The sequence below is a fragment of the Trachypithecus francoisi genome, unplaced genomic scaffold (genome assembly GCF_009764315.1).
Source record: "Trachypithecus francoisi isolate TF-2019V2 unplaced genomic scaffold, Tfra_2.0 Lachesis_group3, whole genome shotgun sequence".
Lineage (NCBI taxonomy): Eukaryota > Metazoa > Chordata > Mammalia > Primates > Cercopithecidae > Trachypithecus > Trachypithecus francoisi.
The window spans coordinates 149,515,602-149,538,091 of record NW_022681468.1 but is presented as its reverse complement, the minus strand read 5'-3'; the positions used below and the strand labels follow the sequence as shown (position 1 = coordinate 149,538,091).

At 46.9% G+C, this 22,490-nt stretch overlaps 1 protein-coding gene across 2 annotated transcripts; it reads right to left on the bottom strand.

The window, feature by feature from the left end:
* Positions 1 to 176: 176 nt before the first annotated feature.
* PPP1R14D (protein phosphatase 1 regulatory inhibitor subunit 14D) lies at positions 177 to 22,144 on the bottom strand. Of its 2 annotated transcripts, none has more exons than XM_033190532.1 (5): positions 20,987 to 21,642; positions 2,607 to 2,724; positions 1,530 to 1,613; positions 1,322 to 1,354; positions 177 to 1,122 (listed from the first exon to the last, which is right to left on the bottom strand). In XM_033190532.1, the coding sequence occupies exons 1-5, from the start codon at positions 21,243 to 21,245 to the stop codon at positions 1,008 to 1,010; spliced, it is 609 nt and encodes a 202-aa protein (XP_033046423.1). In that variant the 5' UTR covers positions 21,246 to 21,642; the 3' UTR covers positions 177 to 1,007. The 2 variants fall into 2 exon arrangements, with proteins under 2 accessions (XP_033046423.1, XP_033046422.1); XM_033190531.1 differs by lacking the exon at positions 2,607 to 2,724 and adding an exon at positions 21,653 to 22,144 and having other exon boundaries at positions 812 to 1,122; positions 20,991 to 21,257.
* Positions 22,145 to 22,490: the final 346 nt, after the last annotated feature.

Below are 22,490 nucleotides of genomic sequence, written 5' to 3'. Positions count from 1 at the left end.
GGGGAATGGGGGAAAAGGTTGAGCCATCCTATGAACTTCTCCAGGCAGGAGCAACCCTACCCATCCTGGTGGCGTCACATGAAGTAAACATGCGCATTCATTCAATTGAACTGTGCTCCAGCTCTGGGCAGCCCCACTTAGCCACCAGGCCCCACCATCTTGGATTTTTCAGCCTCTCCACTACTCACACAATGCATGCTGGAACAATGCACACACACCCTGCTTCCTGCCATACTGGCAAAGGACCCCACCTCCTAGGGCTCCTGTACCAACCTGCCTGCCATTCAGTCTCAGTATCTCTCTTCCAATCATGCGCCCTAACCGGACCCCTGACCTCTCGGCATGTACCCTTTACACACCTCTGCTATTTCTCTTCCTGCCCCTGGCTGGAACCAACTCACTAAGGAGCCCTCGGGCTGAGGTCTACCTCCTACATCATTTGTGGTTGGAGGAGCCTTTTCTGAGGCTCTCGGATCCAGCTAGGTTTTTCTGTTACTTCCTCTCTAGGATTTGAAACTAGGGTTTGCCATTGGCGTCCCTCTTGTTGATTAAGCCAGGAGGCTGTGTACCTTACGCAGATAATGTCTGCTTGGCCCCTTGGCCTTGCTAGATTGTGATCTCTCTGAAGTGGAGCTGTGACCCTCGTCTTTGAATTCTCGAGTCCTTTGGATGGATGGATGGATGGATGGATGGAGGGAGGGAGGGTTGTGTGGGCACAGCCTAGTGACTTAGGTTGTGGCCTTCCTGTGTATCACTTCATCCTCTCCCTCCCCTGTCCCTCAGCACAGACATGTTCCACACTCCATTGAGCTGGGGCTCCTAAAGGTTTTATCCACTTGGCTGCCAAGGAAGGCATTAGACAACAGCCAGCTTTCTCCCAGAGAGCCCAGCTGACAGAAACTAGTTGTGACTGCACAGACAGTAGGAGTATACAAATGTCCCTCCTTGTTCACATTTCTGGTTTGTGTCCCAAGGAGCTATTTCCCTCTTAGCCAGGATCTGGAGTTTCAGGGCAGGCCTGGCAGTGCTGAGGCTGCTAAAGATGGTCTTTCAGGCTTATTTCTGAGGCCGGCTGAGTCTCCGGAGTTTCTTGAGTTGACTGAGCAGCTCAGAGATAAAAGCCTGAGGGAGAAACAGGAGTGAGACCAAGGCTTGGGGTCACAATTCACCCCTTACCCTGTCTTCCCTAATCTTCCCCTACCCCTAACTCCCCAGAGAAGGAGAAGACCCACAGTCAAGCCTTCCCTTCAAATACTCCTCTTCATTAGCTGCCTCCCACATTGGGCCTCCTCTTACCCCAGACCAGCAGAACATCCCTTACCTCTGTGGGGCGAGGGCAGTTCCCAAGAATGGCCTAGATAGGGGAGAACACAGAGAGGGCCCCAAGTCACAGCACTTTCCCACAAGTCCCCACCAATCTCCCAAGAATTCTCCCCTCTGGGTTGGTTCTTTCCACTCCACCAAAGGAGGCAGAACCTGGGAGTCTGGGTTCCCTCTGACCCAGGGCCAGCTTCTAGCCCCCATCCTACCTCCAGCTGAGTCTTCTGCTCCTCTGTGGATAGATCCATGAGAGCCTCCAGGTCAATCTCAGGCTCAGAAGGGGTTGCTTGATCCTATTTGGAAATCACATGGGTCTCAGAGGGGCCTGACCAGCTGGTGCTGGAATGAAGGTTACTGTCAGGGACTCAACCCACCTCTCTCCATTTTCCCATGGTTAGACTCACTCATAACACCCATTCAGTTTTCCATTCAACAGTAATTTACTAAACATGTACTATATTTTGGCTGGGTGCGAAGGCTCACACCTGTAATCTCAGCACTTCGGGAGGCCGAGGCAGGCAGATCACCTGAGGTCAAGAGTTCAAGACCAGCCTGGCCAACATGGTGAAACCCCATCTCTACTAAAAATACAAAAATTAACCAGGCATGGTGGTAGATGCCTGTAATCCCAGCTACTTGGGAGGCTGAGGCGGGAGAATCACTTGAACCCGGAACCTGGGAGGCAGAGGTTGCAGTGAGCTGAGACTGTGCCACTATACTCCATCCTGGGTGACAGAGGGAGACTTCATCGCAAAAATTATAAAAATAAAAATAATTTAAAAATTAAAATTAAAGACATCTGATAAGGGACTATTACCCAAAAAATACAAAGAATTACTGACCGGGCACGGTGACTCACACCTGTAATCCCAGCACTTTGGGAGACTGAGGTGGGTGGATTATTTGAGGTCAGGAGTTCGAGACCAGCCTGGCCAACTTGGTGAAACCCTGTCTCTACTAAAAATGCAAAAAGTAGCTAGGCCTGGTGGCACATGCCTGTAATCCCAGCTGTTTGAGAGGCTGAGGCTGGAGAATGGCTTCAACCAGGAGGTGGAGGTTGCAGTGAGTGGAGATCGTGCCACTGTACTCCAGCCTGCCTGGGCGAGACTCTGTCTCAAAACAAAACAAAAACTGGCTATGGTGGCTCATGCCTGTAATCTCAGCACTTTGGGAGGCCAAGGCGGGTGTATCATTTGAGGTCAGGAGTTCGAGACCAGCCTGGCCAACATGGTGAAACCCCGTCTCTACTGAATATACAAAAATTAGCTGGGTGTGGTTGCGCACACCCATAATCCCAGCTACTCCAGGAGCTGAGGCAGGAGAATTGATTGAACCCGGGAGGCAGAGGTTGCAGAGAGTGGAGCGCACCACTGCACTCCAGCCTGGGTGACAGAGCAAGACTGTCTCCAAAAAAATTAAATTAAATTACAAGAAGAAGATGAACAACGCAATTAAAAAATGGACAAAAGATAAGAACAGACATCCCACTAAAGAAGATATATAGATGGAAAGTGAGTGTATAAAAAGATGCTCAACATCATATGTCATTAGGGAATTGCAAATTAAAACATTCATTCATTCATGTCATTCACTGCTGGTGGGAATGCAAAATGGTACGGCTACTTTGGAAGACAGTTTGGTGGTTTCTCACAAAAGTACTTTTTTTTTTTGAGACAAAGTATTGCTCTGTCATCTAGGCTGGAGTGCAGTGGTGTGATCAAGGCTTATTGCAGCCTTGACCTTGCAAGCTCAAGGGATCCTCCCACCTCAGCCTCCCAAGTAGCTGGGACCACAGGTGTACACCACCCCACCCAGCTAATTTTTTATTTTTCGTAGAGACAGAAGTCTCAATATGTTGTCCAGGCTGTTCTCAAACTCCTGGTCTCAAGTGATCCTCCCGCCTCTGCCTCCCAAAGCACTGTAATCCCAGGCATGAGCCACCATGCCCAGCCCTAAACACACTCTTACCATGCTATCCATTAATTCACTCCCTTGGTATTTACCCGAATGAGATGAAAACACATTCACACAAAAACCTGCACATAGATGACCGGGTGCAGTGGCTCACTCCTGTGATCCCAGCACTTTGGGAGGCCGAGGCGGGTGGATCACGAGGTCAGGAGATCGAGACCATCCTGGCTAAAATCCTGTGAAACCCTGTCTCTACTAAAAATACAATAAATTAGCTGGGTGTGGTGGCAGGCACATGTAGTCCCAGCTACCTGGGAGGCTGAGGCAGGAGAATGGCGTGAAGCTGGGACACGGAGCTTGCAGTGAACCAAGATCGCACCACTGCACTCCAGCCTGGGCGACAGAGCAAGACTCTGTCTCACAAAAATAAATAAATAAATAAATAAATAAATAATAAAACCTGCACACAGATGATCTATAACAGCTTTATTCATACTTGCCAAACGTGGAAGCAACTAAGATAGTCTTCAGTAGGTGAATGGATAAACCAACTGGTATGTCCAGAGAATGGAATATTATTCAGTGCAAAAATGAAATGAGCTATCAAGCCATGAAAAGTCACGGAGGAACCTAAAATGCATATGACAGTTAAATAAGCCAGTTTGAAGCCAGTCACAGTAGCATGCACCTGTATAGTCCCAAAGAGTCTAGCCTGGGCAAAAAAGTGAGAGACACTGTCTCTAAAAAAAAAAAAAAAAAAATGAAGAAGCCAACCTAAATACTCTATGATCCCAACAATAAGACCTGCTGGAAAAAGTCAAAGTATGGCAATAGTAAAAAGATCAGTGATTGCCACAGGGGAAAGAGGGAGGAGGGACAAGTAGAGCACAGGGGATTCTTAGCACAGTGAAACTCTTCTGTGTGACACTATAACGGTGGATACATGTCATGCACAGTTGTCCAAAACCATAGAATATACACCAAGAGTGAAGCCTAATTTAAACCATGGACTTTGGTCGATAATGATGTGTCAATGTAAATTCATTGATTGTAACAAATAATGTATAACCTTGCTGCTGGGTGAAGGATAGTGGGGGAAGCTATACATATGTGAGGCAGGGAGATATGGGAAATATCTGTGCTTTATGCTCAATTTGTCTGTGAACCTAAAACTGCTCTAAAAGATAGGTCTATTAAAAAAGGGACGTGAACTCAAATATCATAAAATTCATATTTTACTGCTTCAATAAGGACATTCTTTCTGTTATCTTTTCATTTACCCATTTTACAGATGAAGGGGACTTTCTCTTTTTTTTTTTTTTTTGAGATGGAGTCTTGCTCTGTCACCCAGGCTGGAGTGCAGTGGCTCCATCTCGGCTCACTGCAACCTCCACCTCCCGGGTTCAAGCGATTCTCCTGCCTCAGCCTCCCGAATAGCTGGGATTACAGGCGTCTGCCACCAGGATGGCTAATTTTTGTATTTGTAGTCGAGACGGGGTTTCACCATGTTGAGCAGGCTGGTCTTGAACTCCTGACCTCAAGTGATCTGCCCGCCTCAACCTCCCAAAGTGCTGGGATTACAGGTGTGAGCCACCACACCTGACAGAGAATTTCACCCTTTGCATTTGATTAAATCCTTTGGAATTTATTCAGCATATGTACCCAGTGCCTATTATTTACCTGGCATTGTGAACTTGGGAACTTCAGTGAGTAAAACAAAGATGCTGCCTCAAAGAGGTGGTGGCAGTCAAGGAGACATAATAAAAATAGACATTATAAGTAATTAAATTATATAGGCGGGGTGCAGTGGCTCACGCCTGTAATCCCAGCACTTTGGGAGGCAGAAGTGAATGGATCACGAGGTCGGGAGATTGAGACCATCCTGGCTAACATGGTGAAACCCCATCTCTACTAAAAATACAAAAAATTAGCCGGACGTGGTGGCGGCGGGTGCCTGTAGTCCCAGCTACTCGGGAGACTAAGGCAGGAGAATTGCTTGAACTTGGGAGGTGGAGGTTGCAGTGAGCTGAGATCACTCCATTGCACTCCAGCCTGGGTGACAGAGGGAGACTCCATCTCAAAAAAAAAAAAAAAAGTGCAAATTTAATGTTATGTCAATTATACTTCAATAAAGTTGCTTGTATAAAAAAAGAAGAAGAAGAAAAAAGAGAGAAGAAAAAAATAAATCAAAGAAAAAGAAAAAGAAACCTCACCTACCTTCTCACTGCTCCCATTGCCAGGGGATAACCACTTTAACAATTCTGGTCCTTCCATACCTTTTTAAAAATAAATAATGCCTAAGTTAGCCCTTTCACCTTAAGATCTAGATTTTCCCCTTTGCTTCCTTGACATCTAGGTCATCTTACTCAGCATTTATTTATTTATTTTTATTCATTTTTTTTGATTTGAGGTGTCACGGTGTCACTCTGTCACCCAGGCTGGAGTGTATTGGTGCGATCATAGCTCACTGCAGCCTCAAGCTCCTTGGGCTCAAGAAAACCTCCTGATTCAGCCTCCTGAGTAGCTGTGACTACTGGCATGCTCCACCACACCTGGCAAATTTTTGTATTTCTTTGTAGAGACAGGGCCAGGCCTGGCCTCTGCCTTGTTATTGAGTGCATCCTGTGTACTAAGCATCATGATGAGTGCTGGGGCATACAGCGAGACAGAGAGGAGGACCCTGGCCTTGAAAAGCCTATAGTTTATTGAGGGATACAGACAAGTGAAACGGTAGTTACCATACAGGGTGAGCCCAGGCGCAGTGGCTCACGCCTGTAATCCTAGCATTTTGGGAGGCTGAGGCGGGCAGATCACTTGAGGTCAGGAATTCGAAACCAGCCTTGACAATATGGTGAAACCCCCTCTCTACTAAAAATACAAAAAAATTAGCTGGGCGTGGTGGCGGGCACTTTTAATCCCAGCTACTCGAGAGGCTGAGGCTGGAGAATCGCTTGAAGTCGGGAGGCTGAGATTGCAGTGAGCCAAGGTCGCTCCACTGCACTCCAGCCTGGGCAATAGAGGCTCTGTCTCAAAACAAAACAAAACAAAACAAAAAACCAAAACAAGACAAAAAACAATACAGGGTGATAGGTACCCTGATGAGATACTACGGCAGCACATGGGAGGGGAGCTTAACCAAGGCTGGGGTTCAGGAAGGCTTCCTAGGCAATGAGCTCTCCTCTGAGACCTGAAGGCTGAGTTAATCAGATATTTATGCTTCTGATCACGATGAAGTTTATTCTCACAATTTGAGTCACTAGAAAACTAGACAAAATATATGAACAATATTTTCAAACATTGGATGACAGGTAACTCAGGGCTGTAATCCCAGAGACGAAGGACACAAAAGAGGTAAACTCCCATTGCCCCAGATTTCTTCCTGGAGGCAACTTTCAAATCACAGAGCAGAGAGATCCCAAATAGAGCACAGTGGTCTTGCTAAATTGATATGACAGATCAGAGTTTAACAGGGGTGAGATGGCTGGAAGTTACTGGACAAAGTTCTGGGAAGGAAGGAGGTATGCAGAAAGAGACCTCCAGCAATCTGCGTAAAGGTTCTCTTGAATCTTTGTTGAACTCTTTTTTTTTTTTTTTTTTTTTTTAAGACGGAGTCGTGCTCTGTCGCCCAGGCTGGAGTGCAGTGGCCGGATCTCAGCTCACTGCAAGCTCCGCCTCCCGGGTTTACGCCATTCTCCTGCCTCAGCCTCCTGAGTAGCTGGGACTACAGGCGCTCGCCACCTCGCCCGGCTAGTTTTTTGTATTTTTTAGTAGAGGCAGGGTTTCACCGTGTTAGCCAGGATGGTCTTGATCTCCTGACCTCGTGATCCGCCCGTCTCGGCCTCCCAAAGTGCTGGGATTACAGGCTTGAGCCACCGTGTTGAACTCTTAAGATGTATATTCATACAGTAAAATTTTCACAAGACCAGATACTATGAGGCACTGAAGGCACAGAGGGAAACAGTTCCCAGACCCCACACAGGACTTGGAGACAAAGCTGAGTTCCAACCAGAGTGGACAGTTGTTCTTGATCATGCAGGAGTTCAGTACAGACCTCAAAAGGGTGGTGCTCACTGGGCATGGTGGCTCCTGCCTATAATCCTAGCACTTCAGAAGGCGGACACGGGAGGATCACTTGAGCTCAGGAGTTTGAGACCAGCCTGGGCAGCACAGTGAGACCCCGTCTCTACAAAAAAAGTTTAAAAATTATCCAGGTGTGGTGGCATGCTCCTGTAGTCCCAGATCTGAGGGAGGCTAAGGCAAGAGGATCACTTGAGCCTGGGAGGCTGAGGTTACAGGGAGCCCTGATTACATCACTGCACTCCAGCATGGGCAACAGAACAAGATTCTGTCTCAAAAAATAATGATAATAATAATAATAATAATAACAAAGGTCAGGCATTACTAGAGGGTTAAATTACTCTCCAGATTAAAGGTTACTCTAGACTAACCCTAGCAAAGCTTAAAAGCAAGCTCAGACAGATCAAGCTGAACCATAAGTAACTTAACCACCTACTAGAACAAAGCCAAACTAAAAATTCAGTCACTCAACATAAAATGTGCAATGTCCAGTTTCTAATAAAAAATTAATAGTTGTGCTAAGAAGCAGGAAAATGTGACCTATGACCAAGAGGGAAATTAGTCAATAAAAGCAGACCAAGCTCCTTCTGCCCCTTAACGATGTTGCTGCTCTCCCTCTCACTCTGGATTTAAAACTTTTTTTTTTGAGATGTAGTCTCGCTCTGTCGCCCAGGCTGGAGTGCAGTGGCACGATCTCAGCTTACTGTAACCTCTGCCTCCCAGGTTCAAGCAATTCTCCTGCCTCAGCCTCCCAAGTAGCTGGGATTATAGGTGCGTGCCACCATGCCTGGCTAGTTTTTGTATTTTTAGTAGAGATGGGGTTTTACCATGTTGGCCAGGCTGGTCTCTAACTTCTGACCTCAGGTAATCCACCCACCTCAGCCTCCCAAAGTGTTGGGATTACAGGTGTGGCCTGGATTAAAAAACTTAAAAAGCAGACCCAGAAATGACATAAATGATAGAATTAGCAGACATGGAAAACATGAACACAGTAATGAGAGATACGGAAGATAAAAGAAAGAATCAGGCCAGGTGCAGTGACTCACGCCTATAATCGCAGCACTTTGGGAGGCTGAGATGGGTGGCTCACTTGAGGTCAGGAGTTTGAGAATTTGAGACCAGCCTGGCCAACATGGTGAAATCCCGTCTCTACTAAAAATATAAAAATTTAGCCAGGTGTTGTAGCATGCACCTGTAATCCCAGTTACTCGGGAAGCTGAGGCAGCAGAACGGCTTGAACCTGGGAGGTGGAGGTTGCAGTGAGCCAAGATCATGCCACTGCCCTCCAGCCTGGGTGACAGAGCAAGACTCTGTCTCAAAATACAATAAAAATATAAATAAATAAATAAATAAAAGAACCAGCTGGGCACAGTGGCTCATGCATTAATTTCAGCACATTGGTGGGGGCTAAGACAGGAGAGTGCTTGAGGCCAGGAGTTTGAGACCAGCCTGAGCAACATAGCAAGAACTCTTCTCCATTTAAAAAAAAAAATTAAGAAAAAAGAGCCAGGCCGGGTGCCGTGGCTCACACCTGTAATTCTAGCACTTTGGGAGGCCAAGGTGGGGATCACCTGAAGTCAGGGGTTCAAGATCAGCCTGGCTAACATGGTGAAACCCCATTTCTACTAAAAATACAAAAATTAGCCGGACATGGTGTCCATGCCTGTAATCCCAGCTACTCAGGAGGCTAAGGCAGGAGAATTGCTTGAACCAGGGAGGCAGAGGTTGCAGTGAGCTGAGATCGCGCCTTTTGCACTCCAGCCTCAGTGACAGAGTGAAAGTCTGTCTCAAAACAAACAAACAAACAAACAAAAAAAACAAACGGAGCACCTAGAGAAGAAAAACTGCATATTTTAAATGTAAACTTTACTGGATAGAATTAACAGCATGTTTAACACTGTGTGAAAAAAAAAAAGGTCAGTTGAAGATATAGCAAATGAAATGAGCCAAAAGGAAGCACAGGTTAAAAAAAAACCTGGGAGCCGGGCGCGGTGGCTCAAGCCTGTAATCCCAGCACTTTGGGAGACCGAGACGGGCAGATCACGAGGTCAGTAGATCGAGACCATCCTGGCTAACATGGTGAAACCCCGTCTCTACTAAAAAATACAAAAAAAAAAACTAGCCGGGTGAGGTGGCGGGCGCCTGTAGTCCCAGCTACTCGGGAGGCTGAGGCAGGAGAATGGCGTAAACCTGGGAGGCGGAGCGTGCAGTGAGCTGAGATGCAGCCACTGCACTCCAGCCTGGGCAACAGAGCGAGACTCCGTCTCAAAGAAAAAAAAACAAAAACAAAAACAAAAACCTGGGTGGGCAGGGTAGGGGGGAGGACAGAATAGTAAAGAACTTTGATGACCTATGGATATCAAGTGGTCTAACATCTATAACTGGAATCTCAGAGGGTGTGGGTGAGCATTATAATAAAGATACACTCTAGGCCAGGTGTAGTGGCTCATGCCTGTAATCCCAGCACTTTGGGAGGCCGAGGTGGGCGGATCACCTGAGGTTAGGGGTTTGAGACCAGACTGGCAACCATGGCGAAACCCCGTCTCTACTAAAAATACAACAATTAGCCAGGTGTGGTGGTGCCTGCCTGTAACCCCAGCTACTGGGGAGGCTGAGGCAGGAGAATCACTCAAACCTGGGAGGCGGAGGTTGTGGTGAGCCGAGATCGTGCCACTGCACTCCAGCCTGGGTGATAAAGTGAGACTCTGTCCCAAAAACAAACCAACAAACAAAAAACACTCTAATGATTAGAACTTTGCCTTTAAAAAGGCATCAGTCTTGGTCAGGTGCAGTGGCTTATACCTGTAATCCCAGCACTTTGGGAGGCTGAGGTGGGAGGATTGCTTAAATCCAGGAGTTCAAGACCAGTCCGGGCAACATAGGGAGACCTTGTCTCTACACACACACACACACACACACACACACACACACACATATATAAATTAAATAATAATAAAAAATAAAAAAGTATCAGTCTTGCCCCCAAAACCATCATTATATCACTTTTGATATTCAATATATGTATAGTCATGTGCTACATAACGATGTTTCAGTCGATAACTGACCACATATACAATGGTAATCCCATAACGTTATAATGGGGCCAGGCTAAGTGGCTCATGCCTGTAATCCCAACATTTTTGGAGGCCAAGGCGGGTGGATCACTTGAGCTCAGGAGTTTGAGACCAGCCAGGGAAACGTGGTAAAACCCCGTCTCTACACAAAATGAAAAAATTACCCGGGTGTGGTGGCATGCACCTGTGCTCCCGGCTACTTGGAAGGCTGAGGTGGGAGGCTGGCTTGATCCCAGGAGGTGGAGGTTGCAATGAGCCAAGATCAAGCCACTGCACTTCAGCGTGGGTCACAGGGCCAGAACCTATCTCAAATAATAATAATAATAATAGAGTCCGGGAGCAGAGGCTCATGCCTGTAATCCCAGCACTTTGGGAGGCCAAGGCAGGCGGATCACCTGAGGTCAGGAGTTCGAGACCAGCCTGGCAACATGAGGAAACTCCGTCTCTACTAAAAATACAAAAATAAGCCTAGCATGGTGACGCGTCCCTGTAATCCCAGCTACTCAGGAGGCTGAGGCAGGAGAATCGCTTGAACCTGGGAGGCGGAGGTTGCAGTGAACTGAGATCACATCACTGCACTCCAGCCTGGGTGACAGAGCGAGACTTTGTCTAAAAAACAAACAAACAAACAAAAAAAAAAAAACGGAGATTATAATGGAGCTGAAAATTTCCTATTGCCTTGTGACATTGTAGCCGTCATAAGGTCATAGTGCAAGGCATTAATTACATATTTGTGATGCTGGTATAAACAAACCTACTGTACTGCAGTTGTATAAATGTATAGCACATACAATTACACACAGTACAGAATACATATAATGATAATAAATAACAATGATATTAGTTTATGTATTTACTGTACTATACTTTTAATCATTATTTTAGGGTGTTCTCCTTCTACTCGTTAAACAAACAAAAAAGTAACTGTAAAACAGTCTCAGGCAGATTCCTCAGGAGGTATTCCAGAAGAAGGCACTGTTATCTTGGAGATGACAGCTGCATGCCTGTTATTGCCCCTAAAGACTTTCCAGTGGTCTGTCTGTTGGACTTACTTCACCCATACCGGTATGTCTGATGGGGATGGAGTTCAAGATCAGACAAGAGAAAAACACGTAAAGGAAGCAATCTCCCAACTGACCCAGGTACATAGCACCCCTACCCCCTACAGAGGACTAGAGTTCTCAAAACTACATGAAACCCTCTGTACCCATACTCATCTGGCAAGTCTATTTAATACCACCCTCACTGGGCTCCATGAGGTCTTGGCCCAAAACCCTACTAACTGTTGGCTGTGCCTCCCCCTGCACTTCAGGCCATACGTTTCAATCCCTGTACCTGAACAATGGAACAACTTCAGCACAGAAATAAACTCCACTTCCGTTTTAGTAGGACCTCTTGTTTCCAATCTGGAAATAACCCATACCTCAGACCTCAGCTGTGTAAAATGTAGCAATACTATAGACACAGCCAGCCCCCAATGCATCAGGTGGGTAACTCCTCCCACACGAATAGTCTGCCTACCCTCAGGAATATTTTTTGTCTGTGGTACCTCAGCCTATCATTGTTTGAATGGCTCTTCAGAATCTATGTGCTTCCTGTCATTCTTAGTGCCCGCTATGACCATCTACACTGAACAAGATTTATACAATCATGTCTTACCTAAGCCCCGCAACAAAAGAGTACCCATTCTTCCTTTTGCTATTGGAGCAGGAGTGCTAGGCGGACTAGGTATTGGCATTGGCGGTATCACAACCTCTACTTAGTTCTGTTACGAACTATCTCAAGAACTAAATGGTGACATGGAATGGGTCGCCGACTCCCTGGTCACCTTGCAAGATCAACTTAACTCCCTAGCAGTTGTAGTCCTTCAAAACCAAAGAGCTTTAGACTTGCTAACCACCGAAAGAGGGGAACCTGTTTATTTTAGGGGAAGAATGCTGTTATTACGTTAATCAATCCAGAATCGTCACCGAAAAAGTTAAAGAAATTCGAGATCGAATACAACATAGAGCAGAGGAGCTTCAAAACAACAGACCCTGGGGCCTCCTCAGCCAATGGATGCCCTGGATTCTCCCCTTCTTAGGACCTCTAGCAGCTATAATAGTGTTACTCCTCTTTGAACCCTGTATCTTTAACCTCCTTGTTAAGTTTGTCTCTTCCAGAATCAAAGCTGTAAAGCTACAAATGGTTCTTCAAATGGAGCCCCAGATGCAGTCCATGACTAAAATCTACCATGGACCCCTGGACCGGCCTGCCAGCCTGTGCTCCAATGTTAATGACATCAAAGGCACCCCTCTCAAGGAAATCTCAACTGCACAACCCCTACTACACCCCAATTCAGCAGGAAGCAGTCAGAGCGGTCGTCGGCCAATCTCCCCAACAGCACTTGGGTTTTCCTGTTGAGAGGGGAGACTACGAGACAGGACTAGCTGGATTTCCTAGGCCGACTAAGAATCCCTAAGCCTAGCTGGGAAAGTGACCGCTTCCACCTTTAAACACGGGGCTTGCAACTTAGCTCACACCCGACCAGATAGTAAAGAGAGCTCACTAAATTGCTAATTAGGCAAAAACACGAGGTAAAGAAATAGCCAATCATCTATTGCCTGAGAGCACAGTGGGAGGGACAATGATCAGGATATAAACCCAGGCATCTGAGCCCGCAACGGCTACCCTCTTTGGGTCCTCTCCCTTTATATGGGAGCTCTGTCTTCACTCTATTAAATCTTGCAACTGAAAAAAAAAAAAAAAAAAAAGACCTTCCAGTGGCACAAGAAGTGGAGGTGGAAGATAGTGATATTGATGATCCTGACCCTATTTAGGCTAATGTGTGTGCTTATGTATTCGGTAAAAAAAAAAAAAAAAAGTTCAAAAGGTAAGAAAAATAATTTCAAATTTAAAAAATTTGTACAAAGCTCCGCCTGCTCAACATGGTGAAACCCCATCTCTACAAAAAATACAAAAAGTAGCCAGGCATGGTGGTATGGGCCTGTAGTCCCAGCTATTTGGGAGGCTGAGGTAGGAGAATCTCTTGAACCCCGGAGGTCGAGGCTGCAGTGAGCCATATTCGTGCACTGCACTCCAGCCTGGGTAACAAAATGAGACCCTGTCTAAACAAAAAAAAAGCTTGTAGAATAAGGATATAAAGAAAGAAAATATTTCTGTACAACTGTAAAATGTGATTGTGTTTTAAACTAAGTGTTATTACAAAAGAGTCAAAAATTTAAAAAATTAAAAAGTTCAGGGCCAGGTGTGGTAGCTCACACCTGTAATCCCAACACTTTGGAAGGCTGAGGTGGGAGGATTGCTTGAGTCCAGGAGTTAGAGACCAGCCTGGGTAACATGGCAAGACCCCATCTCTATTTTTTTTTTTTAATCTAAAGTTTATAAAGTAAAAAAGTTACAGTAATCTGAAGTTAGCTTATTACTGAAGAAAGACAAAAAAATTCATAGGCTGGGCACAGTGGCTCATGCCTGTAATCCCAGCACTTTGGGAGGCCAAGGCAGGCAGATTGCTCGAGCCCAGAAATTCGAGACCAGCCTGGGAAACATAGTGAGATCTTGTCTCAAAAAAAAAAAAAGAAAAAAGAAAGAAAGAAAAATATTTTTATAAATTTAGTGTAGCAGCTGGTTATGGTGGTTCATGCCTGTAATCCCAACACTTTGAAAGTCCAAGGCAGGAGGATCGCTTGAGGTCAGGAGTTCAAGACCAGTTTTGTTTTTTTTTGTTTTTTGTTTTGAGATGGAGTTTCGCTCTTGTTGCCCAGGCTGGAGTGCAATGGCACCATCTCAGCTCACTGCAACCTCCGCCTCCCGGGTTCAAGTGATTCTCCTGCCTCAGCCTCCCAAGAAGCTGGGATTACAGGTGCCCGCCACCACGCCCTCCTAATTTTTGTATTTTTTTAGTAGAGATGGGGTTTTGCCATGTTGGTCAGGCTGGTCTCGAACTCCCAACCTCAGGTGATCTGCCTGCCTTGGCCTCCCAAAGTGCTGGGATTACAGGCGTGAGTCACCATGCCTGGCCTCAGGAACAGTTTTATAAAACTTAAAAAGACATTTTGTTGTTGTTGTTGTTTTGTGGGGTTTTTTTGTTTTTGTTTTCGAGATAGGGTCTCATTCTGTCACTCACTGCAGTGCAGTGGCACAGTCATGGCTCACTGCAGCCTCAACCTCCCGGGCTCAAGCAATCCACCTACCTCAGCCTCTCAAGTAGTTGGGACTACAGGTGCACACCACCACATCCAGCTTTTTTTTTTTTTTTTTTTTTTTTTTACAGAGTTTTGCTCTTGTCACCCAGGCTGGAGTGCAATGGTGCAATATCGGCTTATTGCAACCTCCGCCTCCTGGGTTCAAGTGATTCTCCTGCCTCAGCATCCCGAGTAGCTGGGATTGCAGGTGGCCACCACCATGATTGGCTAATTTTGTATTTTTAGTAGAGACAGGGTTTCATCATGTTGGCCAGGCTGGTCTCTAACTCCTGACCTCAGGAGATCCATCCACTTTGGCCTCCCAAAGTGCTGGGATTACAGGCGTGAGCCACTGCGACTGGCCCCTGGCTAATTTAAAAAAATTTTTTTGGCGGGGCGTGGTGGCTCACACCTGTAATTCCAGCACTTTGGGAGGCCGAGGCGGGCAGATCACGAGGTCAGGAGATCGAGACCATCCTAGCTAACACGGTGAAACCCTGTCTCTACTAAAAATACAAAAAATTAGCCAGGTGTGGTGGCGGGCGCCTGTAGTCCCAGCTACTTGGGAGGCTGAGGCAGGAGAATGGTGTGAACCCGGGAGGCAGAGCTTGCAATGAGCCGAGATCACGCCACTGCACTCCAGCCTAGGCAACAAAGCGAGACTCTGTCTCAAAAAAAAAAAATTTTTTTTTTGTAGAGTGGGGTCCCACTACGTTGCCCAGGCTGGTCTTGAACTCCTGGGCTCAAGCAATCCTCCTGCCTTGGCCTCTCAAGTTCTGGAATTACAGTTATGAGTCACTGTACTCAGCAGGAAAATAAAGACTTTAGTGCAGCCTAAGTGTACAGTGGTTATAAAATCTACAGTAATGTCCTAGGCCTTCACATTCACTCACCATTCACTCACTCACTCACTCACCCAGAACAACTTCCAGTCCTGCAAGCTCCATTCATAGTAAGTGCCCTATACAGTCGTGCCATTTAAAATCTTTTCTACCATATTTTTACTCTACCTTTTCTATGTTTCGATATATAAATACTTAGCATTATATTACAGCTGCCTACAGTATTCAGTACAGTAACCTGCTGTACAGGTTTGTAGCCAAGGAACAATAGCTATACCGTATAGCCTACATGTGTGGTAGGCTATCCCATCTAGGTTTGTGTAGGTACACTCTATGAGGTTTGCACAATGATGAAATTGCTTAACAATGTAGCAGTTCACAGAATGCATCCCTGTGGTTAAGCAGGGCATGACTACATATTTAATATAAGGTATGTGTCTTACTGAGTACAAGACTGCCACTGCAGGCGGGGCGCAGTGGCTCGCCCCTGTAATCCCAGCACTTTGGGAGTCCAAGGTGGAAGGATTGCTTGAGCCCAGGGGTTAAAGAGGGGCCTGGACAACATAGCGACACTCCATCTCTATTAAAAAAAAAAAAAAAAGGCTACCACTGCAATCTGGTGTTGAGAATGTGGGCTGACATCACAGTCCAAATACCCTTGCCCTCAAATAATTTTTGAACTCTCAGAACATAAGCACGTATATAAAACAACCCCTGCTGAGATGAACAAGTGGGAGATATGTGACTCTATCTCACATAGGGTGGTTTGCTGGAGGCTGCTGCCTGATTCAAACCCCTTTCTTACCTCCTCTCCATATCCAGGGCCCTTACTCCTGACCTCTCCACCAGGGAGACCAGCAATGAAATAAGGCTCAGATGAACCAACAACTTTTTTTCCTTTTTTTATAGAGGCAATCAAGTTAAACACAAATGTTTGTTTCACACATTCATTGACAATACTTTTTTTTTTTTTTCTTGAGACGGGGTCTTGCTTTGTCGCCCAGGCTGGAGTGCAGTGGCACGATCATGACTCACTGAAGCCTTGACCTCCCAGGCTCAAGCAATGCTCCCACCTCAGCCTCCCAAGTGGTTGGGACCACAGGCACACACCATCACACGCTGCTAAATTTTTGTATTTTTTTTGGACAGGGTTTCACCATATTACCTATGCTAATCTCGAACTCCTGTGCTCAAGCAACTTTCCCACCTCAGCCTCCCGAAGTGCTGGGATTATAGGCATGAATCACTGCACCCAGCTGACAATACTTTATTTTTTTTTTTGAGATGAAGTCTCATTCTGTCACCCAGGTTAGAGTGCAGTGGCATGATCGTGGCTCACTGCAAGCTCCACCTCCCAGGTTCACGCCATTCTCCTGCCTCAGCCTCCCAAGTAGCTGGGACTACAGGTGCCCGCCACCATGCCTAGCTAATTTTTTTGTATTTTTAGTAGAGACGGGATTTCATCATGTTAGCCAGGATAGTCTCAATCTCCTGACCTCGTGATCTGCCCATCTCGGCCTCCCAAAGTGATGGGATTACAGGCATGAGCCACCGCGCCGGGCCAGACAATACTTTTTTTAAGTCAAAAGTTTAATAGAATTATTACTTAAAATGTTACTATATCAAAAAGGAAGCTACAGGAAAGGAATGTTTCAAAACTCTGGGATGGTCAACAGTGTCCCTTGCTAATGTGAACATTAGATTTACCCCCAAGGCAGTGACTGGTGACCTTGGCCAGAGCTCTCAATAGAGTGGTAGAAGCAGAAGGCAGATTCCAGTGGATTGACTGACGACAGGCAGGGAAAAAGTAAATAAGGCTGTGAGTGTGGACAAGTCCTTTAAGGAGTTTGGCTCTAAGGTGACAAGAAATAGGGTATAGTAGGCTAGGTGTAGTGGTTCACGCCTGTAATCCCAGCACTTTGGGAGGCTGAGGCTGGTGGATCACCTCAAGTCAGTAGTTCGAGACCATCCTGGCCAACATGGTGAAACCCCCGTCTCTATTAAAAATACAAAAAAATTAGCTAAGTGTGGTAGTGGGCGCCTGTAATCCCAGCTACTTGAAAAGCTGAGGCAGGAGAATCTCTTGAACCTGGGAGGCAGAGGTTGCAGTGAGCCAAGATTGTGCCATTGCACTCCAGTCTGGGCAACAAGAGTGAAACCCTGTCCAGAAAAGAAAAGAAATAGAGGGGATGGTAACTAAAGGGGTGCATGTTGGGCAAGAGTCTCCATAAAATAGGAGAAACTCATGCATGTTTAAGTCCCTGTTTAGAAGGCAAATCCACGCTCTACCTCCGGACAACAGGAGCTCTAGGACCCCAAGTCTGCATTCCCAGACTTGGTTCCTCCAAACACCCACACCAGGCTGCACATCCAGGGAGAAGAGGTAGAGCCCTCCAACAAAGGAAGGTTGGTCCCAAGATACTAAACAAATAAAGGGTTGTGTTGCATCTTTAGATGCTTTCCCACTGCGGCTGTCTAAGGTGGGTGTCTGGGGTAGAGCCCTGGTGGGTGGGCAGGTACTCTTCATAAAACTGGAATGGAGTAGAGTCAGGCTGGAGACTGTGCTATCTTGACCTCTGCGCAAGATGATCAACCACCCGGGGCTTCCCCAGCTGCTTAACTGCTTCCTGCTGAAAAGAGCAGGGATTGGGAAAGAAACTGCCACCTGGCACCTTTGGACAATTGCCATGGCAATCACAGGCCAGGCATTTTATTCCCGTCATTGCCTGGGAGTGGTCCTCCCACATGTCTTGTTTTCTGTGTTACAGGCTTATTACTGTACAGCCTCCAGCCCTCCACTTTCATCTTGCAAAAGAAGGTTCTTTAGCTACTGTCTTTCTTTGATGCCTGGAAGGATTTGCCCTGGAGTGTCAGAAATTTGAGACTTTATGCAAGTGCACAATAAACACTCTGAAACTGAAACTGATCCAATGGAGAGTGCTGGAATTAGTGAGGGGCAGTGGATGTGTCCTGCAAGGTCAGAGGAGACACAGGCCAAGACAGTTTGCCTCCCAGCTCCATAGGGTCTCCCCACCCTCAGTGAGTGGGCTTGGGAGGTAGATGCTTGGGATGCTGCAAGGGACATGGTCAACACCTTAACCAAACGGACACATGACCCAGTTAGTTTCGAGATAGACTAGGTCACATCAATCATTCTTGACCACCTGCCACCCTAGGACTGCTGAGAACCCTTACCCACAGGAATTATACGGCCCTGCTGCCCCAAAAAGATAGGATCCGAGTCAACAAGAAGGAGAAACAAGGACCACATATTTTGAACTCCTGGCTAGCTTGGCCTATGGTTCTCAGCCCAGCCACACATTAGAACCAACTGTGGAGCTTATAAAAAACGCCCAGTATCTGGACTCCACTGTAGTAGATTTAAATTCAGTTGAGGAGGAGCCAGGGCATCTGTTTTTTTTTTCTTAAGTATTTCAAATGTGGAGAACAACTGGCTGCTCAAATAAGTGGCCAGGCTTCACACCTGATCCCATGGCTTCCTAGCTGTGTGACCTTGGGCAAGTTACTCAACATCTGTAAACCTCCATTCCCTCAGCTGTAAAACAGTACCTGCTGGCCAGGCATGGTGGCTCGCATCTATAATCCCAGCACTTTGAGATGCCAAGATTGGAGGATCGTTTGAGCCCAGGAGTTCAAGACCAACCTGGGCAACATAGCAAGACCTCATCTCTAAAAAAAAGAAAAAGAAAAGAAAAACAGTACCTGCTTAATGGAGTTGTGGGGAGGATTAAATGAAAGAATGCATGTCAGTGCCTGGCATTGCGCCTAGCACATAGTTAAGTGTTCCGAATGTTATTCTTATCACTGGAGCAGCAGTTGTCACCTCTCTAGAATCCAGGTTTGAAGGTATATAAGTAAGAAAGTGCCATTTCCAGTGACCAGGGACCAAGACCTGTCCTTTTCCCAGAGTGGGGTTGAAGAGTGTTAGTCAGAGCCAGGGTTAAAGATTGCTTAGGTCCTGGTATTGACACTCAACTTTGGTTACTCTTAACATTCTAGTCCCGCACTGTCCATTCTGAAATAACGAAAATGTTCTATATTTGGGCCGACAACATAGTAGTCACTAGCCACATGGGGCTATTTAACACTTGAAATGTGGCCCATGTTGGCAGGGCATGGTGGCTCACGCCTGTAATCCCAGCACTGGGAGGCCGAGGTGGGCAGATCACCTGAGGTCAGGAGTTTGGGACCAGTCTGACCAACATGGAGAAACCCCATCTCTACTAAAAATACAAAATTAGTCGGGCATGGTGGCACATGCCTGTCATCCCAGCTACTTAGGAGGCTGAGGCAGGAGAATTGCTTGAACCTGGGAGGCGGAGGTTGCAGTGAGCTGAGATCGCGCCATTGCACTCCAGGCTGGGTGACAGAGTAAGACTCTGTCTTAAAAAAAAGAAAAAGAAAAAAGAAATGTGGCCCATGTGACTGGGGAACTGAATAATTTTATTTAATTACAATTCATTTAAAGTTGGCCGGGCGCGGTGGCTCCCGCCTGTAATCCCAGCACTTTGGGAGGCCGAGGCGGGTGGATCACAGGGTCAGGAGATCCAGACTATCCTGGCTAACACGGTGAAACCCCGTCTCTACTGAAAATACAAAAATTAGCTGGGTGTGGTGGCGTGCGCCTGTAGTCCCAGCTGCTGGGGAGGCTGAGGCAGGAGAATGGTGTGAACCTGGGAGGTAGAGCTTGCAGTGAGCCGAGATTGCACCACTGCACTCCAGCCTGGGCGACAGAGCGAGACTCCATCTCAAAAAAAAAAAATAATAATAATTCATTTAAAGTTAAACAGCTACACATGGCTGATGGCTACAGAATTGGAAAACGTAGCTCTAGGCTGGGCATGGTGGTGCACGCCTCTAATCCCAGCACTTTGAGAGTCTGAGGCAGGCAGATTGTTTGAGCCCAGGAGTTCAAGACCAGCCTGGGCAACACGGCGAAAAGCCATCTCTACAAAAAAAAATACAAAAAAATTTGCCAAGCGTGGTGGTGCACACCTGAAGTCCCAGCTACTCAGGAGGCTGAAGTCAGAGGATGGCTTGAAGCCAGCAGGCAGTGGTTGCAGTGAGCTGAGATTGCACTACTGCATTCCAGCCTGTGCAAAAGAGTGAGACTTTGTCTCAAAAACAAACAAACAAACAAAAAGAAAGAAAGAAAAAGAAAAGAAAATGTAGCTCTGGACATGTATGTGCATTGAGGATGGGAGTAAATCAAGATATAAAATTTTGAAAAATAGCGTGACCAAGCATTTTCCCTTCTATTATCTCATTTGAGCCTCGGAAAGTCCTATAAAGGAGACATAACAGGCACTAACAGCCCTATTTTATAGATTAGGGATGTTAAAAGACCTTTCCCAGATCACAAAGAGCATTAGAGGCACAGCCAAGCCTAGAGGGAGGCAGACTTCTGGATTTCAAACCGTTGCTTCTTCCTTTCATCAGTTACAAAAGCTTTCTCTTCACGGAAGCACCTCACATCAGCCCTTCAGCTCCTGTGAAGGTCTCAGTCCCCTGGGCGGGCCCCAGGCCCCCTATCTCTTCCCACTCTCCCCTGTGCTACTCACCTGGAAGAGTTCCTGAACCTGAGCATCCACCCATTGCTCCATCTCCAGCCAGCGCTGGAGCTGGCCCCTGTCATACTTCACTGTCAGGCGGCTGGGTCTCCGGGACCTGGGTATCTTGGAGGAGTCCGGGTGGGACTTGGACTCTGAGTCTGTGGATGATGTCCTCCTCCTCCCAGAAGCCCAGTGGACCTTCTTACATGGGTTCTCCCCATCTGGCCTGGGAGATGTGCAGGAAGCAGGGCTTGAAGACAGCATGGAAGGATTGGCCTAGGCAAGGAGCTGGAAAAAACCGCCAGTTCAGAGCAGGGCCACGGAGGGTAGTGAGGAGACAGAGAACAGGAAAGGCCAGCAGAGAAGAAATAAAGGCAGGAGGAGGGCCAAGGCTCCCAGGGAGGGGCAAGGGCAAAGATCAATAGGACTTTGGTGCTGGGAATGCCAGTCTCCTGGCTCCTCACTGCCAGCCAGTAAGTGGCACTCCAGAGCCATCCCCAGCCTCCCTTTCTGCAGCTTCTCGGGCCCAAAGTGGCATAAACTGCAGATGAGCAAAGGTCAAGAGGCTGCCATGCCCAGCGAGGAGGAAGGGGCCCTGGGGTCCTGAAGCGTACAGGGCTCCAATTGCTGCTCTATGGCCAGTTCTGGAACGAGACCTGAGTCGTTCTCACCTGAGATCCCTCTGTATCCCACCTTCTTGGGGCTAGATCCACTCTGGGCTCTGAGAAGCTGTGGTCAGATTCCGCAGAAGCAGGGTCCCTGGCTGGCAGGGATTCTTGCTCAGAGCGTAGCACTCCTGGGGGCAGAGTCCCAGCTGGTGGATGGAGTTGGAGGTCAGTTATCCGTGGCTCCCACGGGACCAGTGCCCCCAGTGTCTGGGTGTGTCCGAATGTAAACTGTTATCAGCCTGGCCTTTAAAGGCAGTTTACCTGCTTGTAAAGGCAAATTTATCAAGCCTAGTGTACCATGCCCGCTCGCCTGAGGCAACTGCTTAGGAAGCCATGTTTATGACCACGTGACCCTCCCCGATTCATGTATTTCCTGACACAGAGGAAACCTGCAGACCTAACTTATACACAGGTGTCAGGGACTAATACTTCCAAGCATACATACTCGTATTCTAAGGCAGGGTATTTTTGTTTAGTCTTTTGTAATGAAAATTGCTTAGCCGGGCGAGGTGGCGGGCGCCTGTAGTCCCAGCTACTCAGGAGGCTGAGGCAGGAGAATGGCATAAACCCGGGAGGCGGAGCTTGCAGTGAGCTGAGATCCGGCCACTGCACTCCAGTCTGGGCGACAGAGCGAGACTCCGTCTCAAAAAAAAAAAAAAAAAAAGAAAAGAAAATTGCTAAACTTTTTAAAAAAGTGACAGAAGAACTTTTTTTTTTTTTTTTTTTTTTGAGACGGAGTCTCGCACCATCACCCAGGTTGGAGGGCAATGGCGCAATCTTGGCTCACAGCAACCTCTGCCTCCCAGGTTCAAGCAAGTCTCCTGCCTCAGCCTCCCAAGTA

Excerpts from the sequence above, each read along its gene's own strand:
- PPP1R14D (XM_033190532.1), bottom strand. The coding sequence starts at position 21,245 with ATGCTGTCTTCAAGCCCTGCTTCCTGCACATCTCCCAGGCCAGATGGG. Across the intron at positions 1,614-2,606 it reads TGGAGTAGCTGGGATTATGG|GATCAAGCAACCCCTTCTGA; the intron begins GTGTGCGCAACC and ends ATTTCCAAATAG. Across the intron at positions 1,355-1,529 it reads AGCAGAAGACTCAGCTGGAG|GCCATTCTTGGGAACTGCCC; the intron begins GTAGGATGGGGG and ends TCCCCTATCTAG.